General features: G+C 43.6%; 1 protein-coding gene and 1 long non-coding RNA gene across 4 annotated transcripts; both read left to right on the top strand.

Annotated features, from left to right (window-relative positions):
- Positions 1 to 2,132: 2,132 nt before the first annotated feature.
- On the top strand, positions 2,133 to 3,508 carry LOC115384179 (uncharacterized). Its single transcript, XR_003930844.1, has 4 exons — positions 2,133 to 2,177; positions 2,456 to 2,629; positions 2,932 to 2,960; positions 3,085 to 3,508. It is a non-coding gene; the product is annotated as an uncharacterized LOC115384179 (long non-coding RNA).
- Positions 3,509 to 4,702: 1,194 nt separating this feature from the next.
- On the top strand, positions 4,703 to 13,455 carry LOC115384145 (sterile alpha motif domain-containing protein 3-like). 3 transcript variants are annotated; one of them, XM_030086481.1, is made up of 8 exons: positions 4,703 to 5,344; positions 5,514 to 5,611; positions 6,206 to 6,231; positions 7,615 to 7,691; positions 8,928 to 9,932; positions 10,049 to 10,201; positions 10,434 to 10,526; positions 12,504 to 13,455. In XM_030086481.1, exons 5-8 carry the CDS (start codon positions 8,928 to 8,930, stop codon positions 12,666 to 12,668), a joined length of 1,416 nt encoding a protein of 471 aa, XP_029942341.1. In that variant the 5' UTR covers positions 4,703 to 5,344; positions 5,514 to 5,611; positions 6,206 to 6,231; positions 7,615 to 7,691; the 3' UTR covers positions 12,669 to 13,455. The 3 variants fall into 3 exon arrangements, with proteins under 3 accessions (XP_029942341.1, XP_029942342.1, XP_029942340.1); XM_030086482.1 differs by lacking the exon at positions 5,514 to 5,611 and having other exon boundaries at positions 5,330 to 5,344; XM_030086480.1 differs by lacking the exon at positions 4,703 to 5,344 and having other exon boundaries at positions 5,357 to 5,611.
- Positions 13,456 to 19,020: the final 5,565 nt, after the last annotated feature.

The following is a 19,020-nucleotide window of genomic DNA, read 5'->3' as shown; positions in this document are numbered from 1 at the left end:
AAGAGCGCAATCCTGGGAACAGCTAAGATCCTGCGCAGAACCCTCAAGCTCCCAGGCCTCTGGTAGAGGACCCGAGCTTGAAGGAGACAGACACAATACCGCCGGGTGGGCGAGAACACAGTGTATCACAATAAATAGTGTGAATGAAGGACTGGGCTTAGACTAAGAGGTGGACATCAGGGACTAAACATCCATACATTTTGGTCTGCAGTGCTAAGACAGTGCAAAAGTGATGAAGCATTTTGGGAATTGACCATTTGTTTGAGAAACAAATGTAGTTTTGCCACCCGAGTGAACTGTTTTGGAAGAGATCTGAATTTCTGAGCTTTGACAGGTGAACCATGTGTTTTTGCTGAACCGTCCAGGTTGTTTTTAACAAGAGAACCAGGAGTGTTGAGAATGTCCGGTCTGTTTTGAGAAACAAACCAAAGCTGTTGAGAAGGATCTTTACAGGATCTTTGGTGGCACTGAGTATTTACATGAGAAAGAAATGTAGCTTTGAAACATGAGTGAACAGTTTTAGGAGAGAGATGAGCTTCAGCAAGTAAACTATGGTGTTGTTCTGAACTGCAAGTCTGTTTTGCCAAATGATCTTAGAGTTTTGAAAATGTTTCAAGAAATGAGCTAAACCAATGGAGAAAAATTGTAAGTTGGTCTTCTTATCAGTTATGCTGGTCTTGTTCTGTAATGTTTAGATGTTGTTCAAAGTGAGAAATTTCTTGTGGCATTATTGGCTTCTTTTCTATCAAATAGGTCATATTACATCCTTACCATCACAAAATCATGCTTCTGTGTCTATTCTCTACATGAACTGCACATTCAAGACTAATCAGTGTATCATCTTCACACAGACCCCATATTTACAGCTTTATGTTTGTCTTGTGCTCCATTTACTCTGAGCATAATGAGGAGGCTACTGACAAAGTGGTTCTCTGTTGAAGAGGTTCTGATCGAGCTTTTTGGACATGATGAAGAGGGCACTGGAATGGAGCCAGAGATAGAGGAGGATGTCCCGGAAGTGGAAGGCAACACAGATTTTGAGGAGAATGACCAGTGAGCAGATGGAGAGGAAGAGGCACCTGAAGAACAGGCACCTGAGGAGACATTCCAGTCCAAGAGTGGTTGCTTTGGTCTTCATCCCCCCAGGACAGAGGAAGTAGAGCGAGAGTGGAAAACATTGTAAAGATAATGCCAGGGCCAGCACGGCAGGAAACATCTCTTGTGAATGACATCAAGTGCAGCTTCCATTTCTTTTTACCAGAGTCCATTGAGGTAATTATACTGGAGATACAGCCATCGACCCAACCTGGAATCAGGGGAAGAGTGTCAAGAGGAGACTTTTCCTGGCAGAGCAGGGGACAGCTTTGGCGACTCCTCTCATTCAACAGCACCAGCCTCTGCTAGTCTGGTTAGGAGTGTACAAGCCACAGCCCCAGCTGCTGCCCTACCTGCTCTCCCACAATAAGGACATGGGCACAAAAGAAAGTACTGTGACCTCTGTGCCCCAAGAGACAACAAAACCAGCCTGAGATGCTGCAAATGTGATACTTATGTTTGCAAGGCCCACTCTGCCCTGAGAGTCACATGCGCCTCTCATGGGCATGAATTCACGCACGCACGCACGCACACACGCACGCACGCACGCACACACGCACACACGCACACACACACACTAATTCATGTTGAGTTCGTCTTTGGTTTTCCATTCATTTCTTGCATTACATGTTCATTTTTTAATACATTTTCAGTGCCGATTTGTATTTCCGCTGCAGTTATTTTATGTGTAATTCTATAAAGTCATTTTAAACACTACTTAAAGACATTGTTCACAGCTAAAGAATGTTGAATAAAGATTTGGTGGGTAAAAATGTTTTTGGTACTAATTTAAGAGCAGCTAAAATAGGCCGGTCAATTTTGACAGGGAACACTAAAGTAAGGGGCGGGAGGAGAACATGACAGGAAGGCTAATCTCACTTCTTTCTATCTTTATTCAGGTTGTGGAGCTGCAGTTTGTCAGAGATCAGCTGTTCTTCTCTGGCCTCAGCTCTGAAGTCCAACCCCTCCCTCCAGAAACATCTGGAACATCTGGACCTGAGCTGGAATGATCTTCAGGATTCAGGAGTTTCTCAGCTGTGTGGTTTTCTGCAGAGTCCACTCTGTGTTCTGCAGACTCTGAGGTCAGTTGACTGTCTGTTCCTATTGTAGAAGGAGAAATGTTTGTCAGCAGCTGTGATCTGAGACTCTGATCCTGCAGTGAGAGAGTGGACTGAGCTCAGCAGCAGCTGACTGCTGTGTGTGGACATGAGGAGGAGTGTGAATGTTGTGTGTGATGAAGATCCACAACAACAGAAATGCTCATTGATCAGGACTCAGTAATGTGGAGCTGCTCATTTCTCCATCAATATATCTGATTGGTTCCTCCTCATTGATTCTGCTGCTTTCTCTCTTTATTCAGGATAAAGGATTGCAGGTTGTCAGAGATCAGCTGTTCTTCTCTGGCCTCAGCTCTGAAGTCCAACCCCTCCCACCTGAAGGAGCTCCACCTGAGTCGCAACCATCTGCAGTCTCCAGCTGTGCAGCAGCTGGTTGCTCTCCAGCAGAGTCCAGACTGCAGCCTGCAGACTCTGAGGTCAGTAGATGGTTGGAGTGAGTCCATGCTGCTTTCAGCAGGTTTGGACTAAACACAGTCAGTGTGAGAACAAAGATCCAGTGTTTGACTCTCAGTGAGGCTGTGAGAGGAGAACGCTGAGCAGCTTCAGGATTGGACAGCAGAGGACACACAGTCAGACAATCAGAGGAGCCACAGGCTTGTTGTGTTGGTCTGACAGTGGTGGTCCTTCATGAGCTCTGAGCTGCTGACTGCTGCTCTGAACAGGACTGAAGTCCTCACTGCTTCACACACTCTGACCACCACCTCTCATCTCTCTGCAGGTGGAAGAACTGAGAGCAGAGAGGAGGCTGTGAGTCCTAAAGATCTACTGAGAGCAGAGAGGAGCCTCTTCTTCCTTCTCGTCCTCCTCTTCTTGCTTGTCCTCCTCAATGATCAAAGTTCCTATGACCCATAACTTGTTGGCTCTCTTGCAGGGATTGTCTCTCGCTGTCCAGGAGGTCTCCGCTGATGTCGCAGCCAACGTAAAAGTCCCTCACGCACATTTAATAAACTTACTGTTTCATACAAACAGGAGAAATATTGCTTGGAACTCGGTGTGTGTCTCACTTTGCCAGCTTTCACTGCGACAAGAAGGTGCTTTAATTGACATTCACCCAGAAACACTCAAACAAAATGACACACAAATGCAAAGATTGCCTATAGTCAAAGAAATTGTACTCCAACAAGATTTTATCCATAGTCTTTGAAACATCCCCAATTAATTTATCCCCTCTGTACTTAAAGGGATACTTCAACATTTTGGCAAATTGGCCCATTTAGCGCAATTCCTTAGTCGTTTCCAACAGCATACTTACTTTTTTTGTGAGGGCGAGCTATTGTTTATCCAGAGGTGAGTCGAGGAGGTTTTTGGGATGGACAGAATGGAAGTGAATGGTATTTTTGCTTCCCCTTGTCAAACTCATCAAACACCAACAAATAATATTATAGCGTTACGACACTGAAGCAAATACTGGGAACTACTTTTTCTTTTGAAATCACTACGCCCAGATGCCATGTTTAGTAAGTAGTTCCGTCTTAGCAATCTTCGCATAAACAACTCAATCTCGTAATTTTGCATTAATATTTCACAGCGTAGCGAATGCGCAGATTATAACGTGTCCACCAGAGTGTTTGGGGGTTGTTGGACTGTGTATTTGATGAGTTTGATGAGGGGGAACAAAAATGAGAGTAAGTGGATTTTGTAAATTTCTTTGACTGGTAACTGGGAATACATATAGGACATTAAACGAGCTGCACATGAACTGAATGAAATGAACCTCTGGTGTTTACTGAACATCCATCTCACAGTGTTGATCTGTGATGTGGAAGTTGAGGGACCATCCTGCTGTTGACCAGCCATGATCTGTTAAAAAGGATGACAATGTTGAATATTTCAGTGTCGGCTAAATGTCAAGTTCTATGTTCCACAGGAGTATTCAGAATTTTAATGGGAAGAGAACAATCAGTAACGTACCTCGATATGACTTTCTGGATCCTCTGTGAAGGCAGCAGACACGGTTTCATCCTCCTCATCCTAGATAAATGACGTGTTTCAGTATATTTGTGTATATTTTTCCAAACTAACATTTGGCAAAAATATTCTGAGTATTTCCTCCTGACAGTTTCAGGTTGGTTGTAGCATGAAGGGGCTCCAGCAGGCAGATAGAACCTTCACAATCTGGGCCAAAAGAAGAAAAGGACATGAAAGACAAAATAAATATTTGTATCAATAACACTTTTAAAATATTATACTCAAATAATAGATAATATTAAATTAAATAGGGTTAATTATTTAACATAACATGATATAGATTTGTGACATAAAACAACTGCACAGTCCATCAGCCACTTAGTATTTATGCTACTTTACAATGTTAAACATGCTTAACATGATATACCTCAGTGAGATTATGCCGAGGTCTTACCTGTTTGAACAATGTTTTTATATTTCATCTTTAGCTGCTGCCATGTGCACTTCTCCCCGGCGGGATTACAACTAAATGAAATACCTTAATAGGTGACCATTCAAACAGTTTCCCTGTAATAATATTTAATATTCAATAATATTCTGATATAAAGGACTACATTTAAACTTAAGCATTGACACGGGCAGCAGTTTTCTGCCACGCCATCTCCCTAACCCTAAAAGCATTTTAAAATACACGGTTAGCCATTTCTGGTGATATTTAATTTTGTTATCAAATATAGAGAAACACTTTTTAAGCTTTACATCAATGATTTTATCCCTGACTTGTGTTGTACTCGTAGACTCTACAATGCCTAAAATCACAACAAATATTGACTTGGAATCATTAATATTATAGTTGATGCAAATAAATAATTTACTAATCTACTTTATTCTACACGGGCAGATATTTAGCCTTAGTGTTGTGTGTGATCTTTATCAGTCGGAAAATCATTTACCCGATTATTCTGATATCACTTGAATGCATCATCGGCCACCTGCCTGAAGGCGTGTTGCAGCACGTCTCTTCTACGTCTCCGTCTGCTGCCGTTGTGTCCGACAGACATTTTATAAATTATTCGGCCTTTTTTTCTACAACGAGGAGTCATTTGTAAGCAGTGGAAACTTTTTTTTTACTGCTAAACAAGTTGTTGGTGGCTGCAGTGGCCGACCACTTGAGCGACTGGAGTAACAGACGAAAAAGGAGGGCAAGAGGACGACTGAATCTGGTGAGTGAGCAGTTTTTTTTTTTCTGTGGTAGCTTTTGATTCAAAGTTAGCACAAGCTCCAGAGTGTTAGAGCAGTGAAAAAACGTTTTCATCAGCTAAACTGAAGTGGCAATGTTAAGACACATTTGGCTAGCGGTGTAAAACTTTCTGACGGACATTTTCTTCAAAGGCACACAGTAAACAACGTGTTTGCGCCGCTGCCGCCATGCCAGAGGATTTGAGCCTGAGTAAAGACGGAAAAAGAGGGCGACAGGACGACTGAATCTGGTGAGTGAACGGCCACGTTTTCCTCTGCTGGCTTTTGAGTTAATGTTAGCTGTAATGATTGTTAGGCCGGTGAGGGTGAAAGACGTGTTGATTAGCTAAACTGAAGTGGCAAGTTAATGTTAGGACACATTTAACTGGCAGTGTAACTTAAAGCATTTTAACAGTCATTTTTCTCTGAGACACACAGCTTTTGTAACTGAGTAGCAAAAACAACATTTTAAGTTTTAATACTGATATTTTCACGTGTTAGTTAGCACTGAAGAGCCGCCACCCTCCCCACCTCAGCACGCGTGCTCAAAATCGCCATTTTGAATCTTCTTCTAAACCTAAGCTCTTGTGTTGTGGCCGGCTGAAAAGGTTGCACAATAAGCTCCTGTTTCTTAGCATTAGAAATTTTTGCTCTTGCTACACTTACTGCATATTTCTTTTGTAGTTTTCACTCAAGTTATCTGCCATTAATTGTTGGTACATCGCATGTCAAATGTTTACTGTATTCACGTGACCAGGCTGTGATACTGCAGTGTGCACGCGACTGTCTTTACTTTCACAGAATAACAGTTTTGTTCTTTTTTTTTCTTTGATATTGTGTTGCAGGTCTCCAGAAGAGATGTTGTGGAAGTGTAAGTACTGCCCTTTCGTCTGTGACAAGAGAGCACAGCTTTTTAAGCACTATAGACTAAAACATGGGAGCTATGCAAGAACAGAACCTTTCCCATGTTTACACCAGGAATGTCTGTGTACATTCAAATCACTCAATGCACTAAAAGTACACTTATCCCGCCTTCACACCAAACCTTCAGAACAGCAACCGACTGTAGATGTACCAGTAAAGTTTTGTTGTCTGTCATGTGCGTTTTCTGAGTTTTGTACTGAAACTGACTACTTTAGTCACTTGCATAATGCCCACTTAAAAGTCAACCATAATGTCAGTTGCCCTTATAAAGACTGTGACTTTCAAAGCAGTGTCTACTCCACATTTAAAGCGCACAAGAGTAAAACACACAAGGGACTCAGCTGGAAGAGGTTCAAGACAGAAATCATTGGTTGTGATTATGATGAAGGTCATTATCCGGATGATGCACAAAAGCAAATATCACATGTTGATGACATGTCAGAGTCGGAAGAAGTTAGTGAAGAAGCTACTGAGAATGATATTCATGATTTAGGAAAGCAGCTAGAGCACAACATGGCATCTCTTCTGTTAAAGATGCAAACAGTTATGCACATACCAGAAAGTTGTGTGCAAGAGATATTACAGCAGCTTTGTCAAATCAATAAGCTCTCAGAGCCACTTCTGCACAACAAAGTGAGGGCTACACTAAATAAATACTTTGATAATGTGAATGATACAGTTGTGAGAGAAATTACCAGTGCCGTGTCAGAGTGTAACATGATGTCATTGTGTACCACAGATGGGCCGTTAGGAACTGCTAAAAAGAGAGCAGCCTATGTACGCAAAGATTTCCCACTGGTGAACCCTATTGAATATGTTGTGGAAAAAGGCAAAAAACCACTTGCATATGTCCCCATTGTTCCAATGCTCCAGAAGCTGCTTAACAAAACTTCTGTGTTAGACAAAGCTATGTCCGAAAAAGTCCACGTGCTGCAGGAATACACATCTTATGCAGATGGGCAGTACTTTAATGAAAATTCTCTTCTTGCAAGTGATGAATTCACCATTGCTCTTGGCCTTTACATTGATGACTTTGAGGTAGCCAATCCTCTCGGAACGTCGAAACTGAAACATAAAATATGTGCAGTATATTGGGTCATTGCAAACATACCTGTAAAATACAGGTCCACCCTCAACTCAATCCAGCTTGCTGTACTGTGCAATAGCTCCACAGTTAAAGAGTGCGGTTACGCAAAAGTTCTGCAACCTCTCATTTATGATCTAAAGATATTGGAGCAAAATGGTGTTTACATGGAGTGACTGGGTGCAAGTGTGAAGGGCACAGTCTTATGTGTTGCCGCTGATAATCTTGGCGCACATTCACTTGCAGGATTCCTGGAGAGTTTCAAGGTCGACAAGTTTTGCAGATTCTGCCTGGCAAGCAGCAAAGATACACAGCAGCAAGAGGTATGTTCTGGATTCTTTCAGCACAGAGACAAAGACTCTCATGATAAGCAAGTGCAGGAGGTCAAAGAGGACACAGAACTGATTCAGACTTATGGTGTGAAAAGAGCATGTCCATTAACTGAAAATCTTGACCATTTTCATGTTGTGACAGGGTATCCTCCCGACATCTTGCACGACCTCTTTGAAGGCATTGTGCCAATTGAGTTGTGCCTCTGTCTTAAAAATCTGATTAGCAAGAGGTATTTTACATTAGACACACTAAATCAGACCATCAAACACTTTAATTATACATTCACAGACAAAACAGACCGCCCTCAGATCATCGGAAAGGGATTTTCCACCAAAGGAAGCATTGGTGGAAATGGCCATGAGAATTGGTGTCTCATAAGGCTCCTCCCACTTCTGATTGGTCACTGTGTTCCTGAGGGTGATGACTCTTGGGAAATTCTGATGCTTCTCAAAGACATAATTGAGCTGGCTGTGGCACCAAGGCATACTGAAGAAACACTGCATTTCATGGAATGTAAAATAACAGAACACAGGCGGCTTCTGCAGTCAACTTTTCCAGGTTTTCAGTTAAAGCCAAAACATCACTATCTGGAACACTGTCCTTACCTTGTGAGGAAGTTTGGTCCCTTGTGTCATGTCTGGACAATGCGCTTCGAGGGGAAACATAAGTTCTTTAAAAAAGCTATTCGAAATGCTCAAAATTTCAAAAATGTTGCAATGACACTCGCTACAAAACACCAGAAAGCAGTCAGTTACCATCTTGATTGCAGCGCATTTTTCAAACCGTCAGTGGAGATGACAAGGGTTACCCCAGTTTTGCTTGCCTCTTTCCCTTTGCATGTTCAGAGAGTACTTGTTCGAGACATTGCAAAGGTAGATTCTGTTCTGGATGTGTCATCTGTCTGCATAGATGGAATCATGTATCATCCAGGCATGATTCTGTCTTTTGGCTCATGCTCAGGTCTCTCTGAATTTGCCAAGATTGAAAAGATTGTTGCAGCTAATGCAGAAATCCTATTCATCTGCCACAAAATGACAGCATTGCACTGCGAACATTTGAGATCTTACCAACTTCTCTGTGGTGATATCCCCTCCACACAAGTGGTCAAGATATCGGAGCTGAATGATGTCCTCCCGTTATCAGCATACAGGGTCCAAGGAGAACTTATGGTAACATTAAAAAGATATGTTATTTGCTGAATTCTTGTGCATATCGTCTCTCCCCAGATGGCTTTGCAAGAGAAATTCATCATGAGGGTTATTGTCTCAGAGGGAGACATCAGAAAATTGACGATGACAACACGACCGGACACACTTGAAGATTTGACTGGCTGGCTTAAAGGCACTCTCCAAGCAAATTACAACTTCGTCCTGCAGTACCAAGACCCTGACTTCAACAACGAACTGTGTAATCTTGAAGATGTCTCAGAGCTCCCAAATAAGCCGACAATTAAAATCATCCCTATGATTGAATTGGCACCAGTCACTCCACCAGTTGAAAAACCAGTTGAACAATCTTCATTTTGTAGTGATGCAAGCAGCCTGGCAGACACCGAGATCCTGTCCAACTCCTCTCTGGATAGAAGTGCGCCATGGCCTGAGTTGTTTGAAATTCCTAAATTTTCAGTTGACGTTGAGTACCGACTCCGTCAAGGTAACTTGTTATATCTAAGAGATGGAACCTATCTTAAAGTGACAAAAGAGTTGAAGCATGATATCCTCGAGAAATTGGCCGAGGTCATCTATGCATTTGATGCATACCCAAAAACGGAAGATTTAGAGGTTGTCGCACAGGCTTTAGTACAGGCGCACCCATGTCTTAAAGAAGCAGGGTCACCGTCTGGCTGTGTTGGATGGAAGAACAGTTTGAAGTTCAAGCTTGGAAATTACAGAGCCAAAATGTGCAAGCTGGGCCGACTTGATGTCACTGTCAACAGTGGCAAACGTGGAAAATACTCAACAAATGGTGACCCTCCAAACAAGGACATAAAGAAACCAAGGAAAGGAGAACTAAATTTCCTGCCTCAGTATCCAGAGTGGTTGGATGACCACAACCTGGAAGCCGCTCGCCAGGTTCTAGTCAATGAAATGATGAAAGCAAAGCCAAATGGGTCCCTTATTAAGAAAGAGATGGATAAGACCTTTGCTCTTCGGAGAAAAGAAGTTGTGACAGACAAGCCTGCAATTGCCCAGATTGAACAGCGATGGCCAGCACTTTTCTCTGAAAACGAGGTTTGTATGCCTAATGCGAGTATTTACTAAAAGTGGTCAACACTGTGTGAGAAAAATCGTGATGACAGTCATGAATGTCTTTCATCTGACCATAAACCTAAACATTATATTTTCAGGTGTGTTGCGAGTTCACCCGATTGGTGGGGAAAAATCTCAAAGAAAACTTCTTTGAGGCACTTGACCGCTTCTCACCAAACTTGATGGACCTCTTCAGGAAGAAGAGGGGCCTCAGCGGACAGCTTCTAACTGACCTTTTACGTCAGACAAGGGTAGGCTTGTCTTCTCATGTCATTACTTTTCACTACTGTCCCGTTTGTTTCCTCCTCATTTCTCAAACGTTTTATGTTTTTCACATTTTTTCTTATTTTTCTCTCTCCTTTTCTGTCCTCCTATCCACTCCTCTCTGTCCAGGAAGTTTGTAATAAAGTAATTGTTGATTTCCTGGTATTTTTTTAATCATGTACAGTATGAGTGTACTTAGTTATGTCCACTACCTTCCAGACCAGTGAGCCCACAGACATCAGGTGTCTTTGTCTTCGGGGACTGCCAGTCATCTTGGGAGATGACCCATCTGCGTTCTTCAAAACCTGTTCGGTAAGTAACTGAATTTGTTTTGAATATCTGCATCATTGATTCACAACGCAACCATCTGATATGAATTTACTACAACAAATTAAATTACTGCTACCTACTCTAAATTACAAACAAATTAACATTGTGCAAAAGTTTGAACTTTCACCTCTTCTCTTTATTTCTGTGAAATTGACATCACTCACGTGACCCGGGGGTTGGCAACCGGAGGACCGCCGCCATATTGGAGTGAAAACAACCAGTGATATGCGGTTTCATTACATGCAGTAGTGCGCGTTTGTGTTCTTGAATGTTGAAAATGTTGACTGATAAGGAGAGTAGGGATGTTGTTGTGTTGTCAGATCAAGTGGACACTCTTGATCTAACACAGACTGATACCGAGAGAAAATACGCATTTCAGGCTTGCAGCGTGAAGTTAGCATCTGCTAACTTACATGTCAGTGTTACACCGGGAACGCACTGGACGCGGAAGCGCAGCGGAGGCGCCGCGCACGCCGTGAACGTCTCCACGCCGGCCGTTGGCTGTTCGTATTGGAAGCGTATCTGCCGCCTGCGCTCTCCGCGCTGGTCACACATCGACTGCACTCGGGTGGACCCGTCTGCTCTCGGTTCTCCTCTGTTTCGCTCTGCCAGTATGGATGTGTGTGTTTTGGTGACCTGAGAGGAGACTTTTTCTCCTCCTGTCCTCTTTTTTTCTGCATCACGTGTATCTGTGTCGCTATGTGTGTGTGTGTGTTTGTGTTTTTGTTTGTTTGATTTGGTGCGTACTTGTGTATGTCTGTTTGTGTGTCCATCTCTCTTGTGATTAGACCTAAGTGACAAATAATAGACGGACGAGCAACACCGTCCGTAACTAATCGTCATTTATTTTATTTTGAAAATTGATCTGTTTCCGACTTTCTGTCTGGTCCGATCTGCTTGATCCAGCTTGACAAATGGCGCTCCCGGCACTCGCGGCTCGCGTGAAAAATAGAACGGAGTGGGCGCGCGCGGCGCCACCCTGCGCGTTGTGTGCGGACAGTCAGATAGGTTAACATGGGAGGCGATCAGAAGCGCCGCGTCCAGTGCGTTCGGGCCGTTAAACTCCAGGCCAAAATGGAATTGTTCATCACAGAAGTCATTTAACCCGGACCCTGTACCGGATCCAACAGCCGTCTGCTCCACTTCGAGTGTAAAAAGTGACTAAAACGCTGTGAGGATGATTTCTTTCAATTGTGTGTCAAACAAAAAGCCTTAATCTCACTTACTGTGCTCCAGCTGCACTTTGACGACCGAGTGTTTGTTTTAGAACAGCTTTAAAATCCAGATGCTACAATTCGACACGCCCCCCTCACCCGCACCTCCAGACACAAAACGCTACACAACGTAAGATCCGTTTGTTCCAGCACAACATGTTGGATATCATATGAAACTAGAAAATTGACACTTTAAGATGAAACCAGGCAGAATATTCTCTGAGCCAACCGCCTCCCATCAGCGGCAAAAAAAAAAAAAGAAAACCGATCATCACATTTCACAGCCAGCACCTCAGATCATGTTTCTCACACACTTCTTCACCAAATCTCAAAGCTATTCACACCAAACACAACATGTTTTATTTCCTTACCGTTTTTTGGTCATTTTCCATCTATTCATGCTCTCCTCTGACCAAAATTAGCCGCATATTCCTCTAGAGTAGTGAAAGACTGTCATGCGCCTGAATGTTTGTTGTCACTCCAACATGGCGGTGACTACCCGACGTGTATTGCGAGGCCGGGTGTGTGACGTCAGCTGCAAATGCTCTATATGAGATGAGGAAAAAGCTCTCCTTCTCTGCTGAGCTACAAAACCATTTCAGTACCCGTTTTCAAACGACTCTTGTATTGCACAGATCAAATTATGGTGATGTAAAATTGTTGTTGTCCTGTCTTAATTTCTGTGGTCAATACAGCATTATTGACATTACAATGTCCTCTCTTTGTCTGTTTCTTTTTCTGTTAGGATGCAACTGACAAGGACAGTGAAACTCCAGTGGGAATCCTCTGCATTGACGAGCAGCCTCAACTCAACCCATCCAGAGTGAGCATCGTCTTGGAAGGACATGTGGTGATGGAGGAGCTGGCCAACCTGCCACAGGCTTTCTGTGTCCTTTTTGGACTGATTTAGGCATTGCAATTGGATTACCCCAAGTGCATGAAAAACACCCTCCTCTTCATTCAACAGGTTATGCTCAACCTGGGCAGAGGTGAGCTGAAACCCAAAATTCAATCTTTGAAGAATCAACTGTGTAAAACAGGGGTCTAATTTATTACAGCACTGCTCTGGATCTGAGTGCTGTAATGTTGCACTTGAAAACGTACCGTATTTACTGTGGCATTGTTTGATATTCCAGTTTTTTTGTTTTGCCACTGAATTTGCAGTTTGATTCCATCCCGACTGGTGTATTATTCATGTTATCAGCAATTTGGTTCCCTTTCTATTTCTAGCTACACTATGTTTTATTCCGTTGACACAGCTTTTTTTTTGTAGTATAATTCCTTGCTGACAGTGCATGTCAAGCACCTTCCACGTTCTTCAGCAGATCAGGCCCAACTTGGGCAGAGGTGAGGTGAAGCCTAAAATTCAATCTTTGAAGAATTAACTGTGTTTAAAACAGGTCTGAATACTTTTCCACTGTTCTCGATTTGAGTGCTTGGTTATTTGTAATGTTGCACTTTAAAAATACAATTACTGTAGGCACTGTTTAATATGCAAGTTTTTTTTATGCATAACCACTGATCTTACTATTTGCTTCATGCTGATTGATGTGTGATTTGTGTTATTAGCACAGCTCTATTGTTGCCTGTGTTTAACAGCATTTTCATTGACTTTGTAGATTAATGTAATCATGAGAAGAGCACTGATTTTTTGATTGCAAACCAGTTTGTAACATGATAGACATTTAATTAAACATGTTGACAAGAAAGTACTCCTGTGGTTTTGCTTTTTATTTTTAGTTTAATCGGTATAGTTTGTTATTATCAAACAGATTTTATTTGTAATGGAGTAATTGGGCACATGATTTTTTTTTAGGTTAATCAACTTGGAGGTTACTGTATTCAGCTTAAAGTTATAAGTGGAATAAATATGTAAAGCAATTGATATTACTAATGATTTTAAGTTAAATCAACTTGGAGGTGAGTGCACTTAACTTTAAATTAACAGTGAAATAAACAGGCAAAGCAATTAATATTACTAATGATTTTAAGTTAAACAAACTTGGTATTAAGTTCATTGAACTCAAAATAACAGTGCTGTCCACTAATTTTTTTAAGTTGAATCCACTTAAGTTTTCATCAAACATTACTTAATTTTTTTAGGGCAACCAGTTTCCTCAAATTTTTTAAGCAAACTCAACTTGTCTGGATTAACAGTGTGCTGAGTTTCCTTCTCTCTCTGCTGAATTTCTTTCTCTCTAAGCTCCAAGCGACGCATTTCCAGTTGCAACTCTAATTTACGCAACTCTGAATCAGAAGCCCCAGCCTTAATCGGAGAAATATCTTCATCAAAAGGAGGAGGAATATTTTCTTTTGCCAAAGCCAAATGAACTTGCTTCCTAATTTCAGCTTTCCGATCCTGCCTTTTAACCGGAATTTCAAATTTAGTTGCAACCTCAACCAAATCATTTTTGTTCAGCTCTCCAAGTTTTCCCACTGATGGGTTAGCCACAAATTCCTCCACCAACTCCATTGAGCCACACACAAAAAAAAACACATGCGCGCCACTACACGTCACGTTTCACAAGAAAGCCACAAAAAATGCACGAAAGGCAACAACGAGGAAATACATTGTAAAGTGCTAGCAAAATGCAGGTGCACAGTACATGGGTCAAACGACCGAGCCTCTGCTAGTCTTACACCTACCTACCCGAATCTCACCTAAATTAGGACCCCCTGACTCTTCACGTGGGTCGGGCAGTGGGATGGATTAAGCACAGAGCTCAGCGAGACCGAGATCTCCTGAAAGTGCCCCCGAGATCGTCGTTACAACGACTTGAACGCTAGCCGCCAGCCACCATGACACTACACCACCCCCCAGGAGTCCAGATGAGACACCGGTCCTCTAAGCCTACCAGGAGACAAGGTCGCACAGCAACACCCATAAACTTCAAGCACACCGCAAAAAAAAACACTTAACTCACCTGTATTCCTTGGAGAAATGTGCCAGAAACCACCTAATTAAACGAAAAAGAGAAAGAAACGCAGTGTCCTCCCCGCCACTGAACTGCACGAGCACCGGCAGGCTGCTGACGCCACAGTCCATTCACAAAAGTAGGTCAATTAATCCAGCATGCGAAGCAGGCGTGGAGACGGCACGCGGGAGAAAAAAAAAAAAAAAAAACACTAATAATTATGTCCAGAAGAGCCAATCAAAACTAAACTGAAAACCGTTATTAGGACGAGCCCCCACTTTGTTATGGCTGGCTCAAGACCGCAACAAAACAAGGAGGGGACAGGACAACAGGGAAGTTTAAATAGTTTATTTAATCATTAATTAAGTTTCTTATCTTCAATAAACCAAAAAGCTGCGAATACGAAAGGTATCAGTGTGTTGTCAGTTCAGATGGGAGCAAAACGCAGTAGGCTGTGGTGCATGTTGTTTGTAATCAGTAAATGGAATCACCAGCAGGTGAGTGTGTGTGGTGTTGTAAAGGTGCGGACGTGAGTGCAGGAATCAGTATAAATGTGTGTGTGAGCATATCAGTCAGTTAACCTGAAAACAGGCGCCATGGCAGACTCGGTGCATGGCACTGGTGGTGGATGACAGCCCGGGAGCCGAAATCAGAGGCAGCCGAGCTGTAGCGGAGCCAGAGTGGGGGCAAGGGGGCGGTCGCCCCAGGGTCCACAAGGTCATAGGGCCCCGTTTCATGTGATGTGTTCACGTTTACTCGTAAATAAATTATAATAAAATGTGCAGTGTGTGCGAGAAGGTCTACGCATATGATTGTGGGCTACAATTTGCCAATTCTAACATTACGACTGTCCATGAATGCATCAGAGCTGTAAGCCAGCGCTGATTGGCTGTGCGGCATGAACAAGTTTTTTTCTTTGCACTTGATCTGAACTCTTTGGAGGGAAGTTAAACAGTATGCTAAACACTATGCTAGCCGCTAGCGGTACTACCCAAAACCTAACATCGGAGCCATTGGTGAGTCAGTGAAACCTTTAATAAATATTATATTTATCAGAATGCCGTGGTCTTAAACACCTGCCTATTTGAATGTGCCTTGTGTTGCTCTCAACTATAAGAGACTGCCGAGTCTCTATTTGAGTTTTCAGCACCATGGACAGGGGACGCTCTGAGATTGACAGCTGTCACTCAGGCTGCATTTGTGTGTGCGTGCGTATGTGTATTTGCTCTTCAGAACAAGTTTGTGACTTTATTCTGCTTTCTGAAGCATGGAGGTTTGCTTGGCTCAATAAAAGTGAGCATTAGTGTGTTTGATGGTAGCATGAGGTACTGTTTGAATGGTAAAAATAACTATCATAAGGGCCTGTCGAGAATGCTCCGCCCCTTCTGTACTGAGATCCACGCTCCGCCTCTGCAGCCGAGGGAAGAGCGAGGCAGAGAGTGAGCGCAGGGAGCGAGCCCAGAGGAAGGCGGAAGCCCGGCTTTTAACAGGGGCGGCCCCAGGACGCACTCAGCTCCTCCCACAGGAGAACTCCGCACAAGCTGAAACTCATGAGCTACCACAGACCACCAGCAGGGGGGCTGTCACAGTGGAAATGGAGGGGTTGGCTTCCATCATTTCTTCCCTCCTTTCACACTGAGAGGTGATGATGCAGGCGTGCTTGGGTCCGCCCGCTGTCGCTGCTCAGACAGGATGAGATGGAGCTCCTGGAGCGCCACTTCCCCCCATTGTTTTGTTTTAGAGGACAAGAATCATCATTCTTATTAATATTATAATTGATAACAGCTGCAGAATTATTATCATTATTACTATTGTTAATCTTAATATTATTACTACTACTACTACTATCATACCGTTATTATTATTATTACTATAATTATTATTGTTATTGCCATTATTTATTATTCATTATTCATTAGTCATTAGAGGTCTTTCACTTATAACTTCATGGGCAGGTTAGAAGGCCATGCAGTTGCTGGAGAAGTCCATGTATTACACGTCCTGCAGCTCTCTTGGTAAGCTGGACGGATCGTCTGACATACATCAGGTCGATGAAGACAAACAATGTTTTTTCCCAATTCCCTTAAAAACCATGAGGTTAAATTTGAACAAAAACCATGGCAGACACAGTGTGGCAACATGTGTTTAGATATTTGAAGTCCAATGGAGCAAATTTTGGGTATTTGAACTTTGAAGATTTGCAGCCAGTACATGATTGCTCCCCCTGTGGCAGAAGCAGGGTATTTCACCTATGATGATTCCTCCAGCAACTTCATGGCCTTCCAATCTGGCATAATAGAGGCAACTGCATGATGTGCATGGCCTTGTAATCTGGCCTTCCAGAGGCAACTGCATGATTGCCCTCCTGTGGCAGAAGTAGGGTATTTCACCTATGACTTCTCCAGCAACTGCATGTGAGCAACTAAATTATTTTTGTAACTGTACAATATAAGTGTGGTGGTACACCCCTATGTGGTGACCTATCCACAAATCAGAAATAGAAATGAGGAGGTGTGTGTTGATTATTGTCACATTAGAAGCCTGACGTGTTGAATGACATGATATTCATGTATCCGCTGTTTAGGCTTCAAAAGATCATAAGATGTACAGTACGAATTACTCAGGGTGTTCTGCAGTCCATGAGCATTTTATGAACACCATAAACAATGTTTATATCCCATCAATCAAATACAAGTGTGAAATTAAAAGGGTGAATGAGAACAATATCATACGCAGTGCGCTTAGGCTTTTGCAGTTGAGGCTGGTCAGTGAAGGCCACCCTGGTGGTGGCGGAGTCCCCGGTGAGCACCCTGGAGGGTGCAAATGACAAACGTATCAAAATAATGCACACATTTTGATAAAAATGTAACATTAAGGTGTTGAACACATGGAATGTGTGATATGAAATGACGTGGCGGGACACAGGGAAACGGTGCGGACACTGAGCACCACATAGGGGACGAAAGCACCCTGTGTGGTGCCGAATCCGCACCACACAGGGTGCGTATCAACCTCATTTCACTAATGTCAGACGCTAATACGCTCGTTCATTTCAAGACAGCATTAAAGGAACACTCCACCCAAAAAACGATTTGGCCTCATTTTCTACTCACCCTCATGCTGAGAAACACTCTGGAGCTTTGTTTTGATGGTTCAAATGCAGATGGAGGTACTGGGGGGATTTTCGTTTTGAACAAACAGGGACCGACCGAGGCCGAAAGAAAAAACGCTCCATAAATTCCACAGACACAGCGCTTTCAGGGACGACTGTGCTAAAGCAAAGACGCGCAAGTGTCTGGCTTGGTCTGCCGCGGCTTCCATAGTTCTGGGTGCGCGTGCAGACGAGCACTGCGGAAGTACGATATAGCACTGTTTACGCTCTAAAACTGTACTTAATGACCTTGTTTAGAATTAATTATGGACGTTAGGCGCTCAGGACACTTGGATTAAAGCGGACGAGCAGTATGAAGGAAAATTGGCATGTTTAGGCATCATGCTTTTTTCCGAATATGCCCACCGGATCCAAGTGGGGGGGGGGGGCCTTCTACATGAGAGGGTACACTCTCGTGGGAGGGACCCCCCCATTCTACATTAATATTGTCCAGGGAACCCGGTTCTTCGCGACCTCTCCCCTGGCACCGCAGAGTGCGGTCCTGGAGGCTGCTAAAGCCCTGCTCCACCCCCCCTCCAGGAAGACCGCACTCTCTGAGTGCCAGCACCATGCAGGATTCATGATGGTGGAGGGAGAGGTGGAGGAGCTACGTATTCCCTCAGCGAGCAGCTTCAACCTGACACCAAAAATACACATGGACTGGTGGTGGGCTACATACTGGCCTATCTGGCCATCACCACCGGCCATCGTGTGCTGGTTCTCACGTGCCTAACCTGCGAGCAGGTGTTGGGCGCGGACAGCAGTTTCGGCCTGGCAAACATTCCTCTGAGCCGGGAGGAATACCACTGGCTGTACCGGCTGGAGTCAGCCACCAGGGTCGCACGCTCAGGTCCACAGCCCCACTACATCCTGGGGACTCTTGAAGGGCGGCCTCTCCCCAAGGCAAACAGGTCCATCCAGGAGGCATGGAAAGATGCCGGACTTGTGAATGAGGTCACCTTCAGTCTCTTCCGGAGCAGTGTGTCGACCCTGGTAAGGATCTTACTCGTCCCTCCGATTGCACACGCACAGCTCGCCGCCCCTCGCCCCAGCTTGCAGGAGGAGGTTCACGGGGCTACAGGTATAAACCAAAAACTTTCACATCTTTGTCTTCCTCGCCACAGAGGCCAGCCAGTTCCTCTCGGCAGAGGAGAGGAGGGAAGTTGCCAGGCAGATGTGCCATGATGTGGGGACGG

The sequence above is a fragment of the Salarias fasciatus genome (genome assembly GCF_902148845.1).
Source record: "Salarias fasciatus chromosome 23 unlocalized genomic scaffold, fSalaFa1.1 super_scaffold_20, whole genome shotgun sequence".
NCBI classification, from domain to species: domain Eukaryota; kingdom Metazoa; phylum Chordata; class Actinopteri; order Blenniiformes; family Blenniidae; genus Salarias; species Salarias fasciatus.
This window is presented reverse-complemented; position numbering and strand designations above follow the sequence as displayed.

What these genes read in the sequence shown, in the direction of transcription:
- LOC115384145 (XM_030086481.1), top strand. Translation starts at nt 8,928, where the DNA reads ATGGCTTTGCAAGAGAAATTCATCATGAGGGTTATTGTCTCAGAGGGA. An exon ending in ACCTTTTACGTCAGACAAGG is followed by an intron (nt 10,202 to 10,433) that starts GTAGGCTTGTCT and finishes ACTACCTTCCAG; the next exon opens with ACCAGTGAGCCCACAGACAT. An exon ending in CGTTCTTCAAAACCTGTTCG is followed by an intron (nt 10,527 to 12,503) that starts GTAAGTAACTGA and finishes TTTTTCTGTTAG; the next exon opens with GATGCAACTGACAAGGACAG.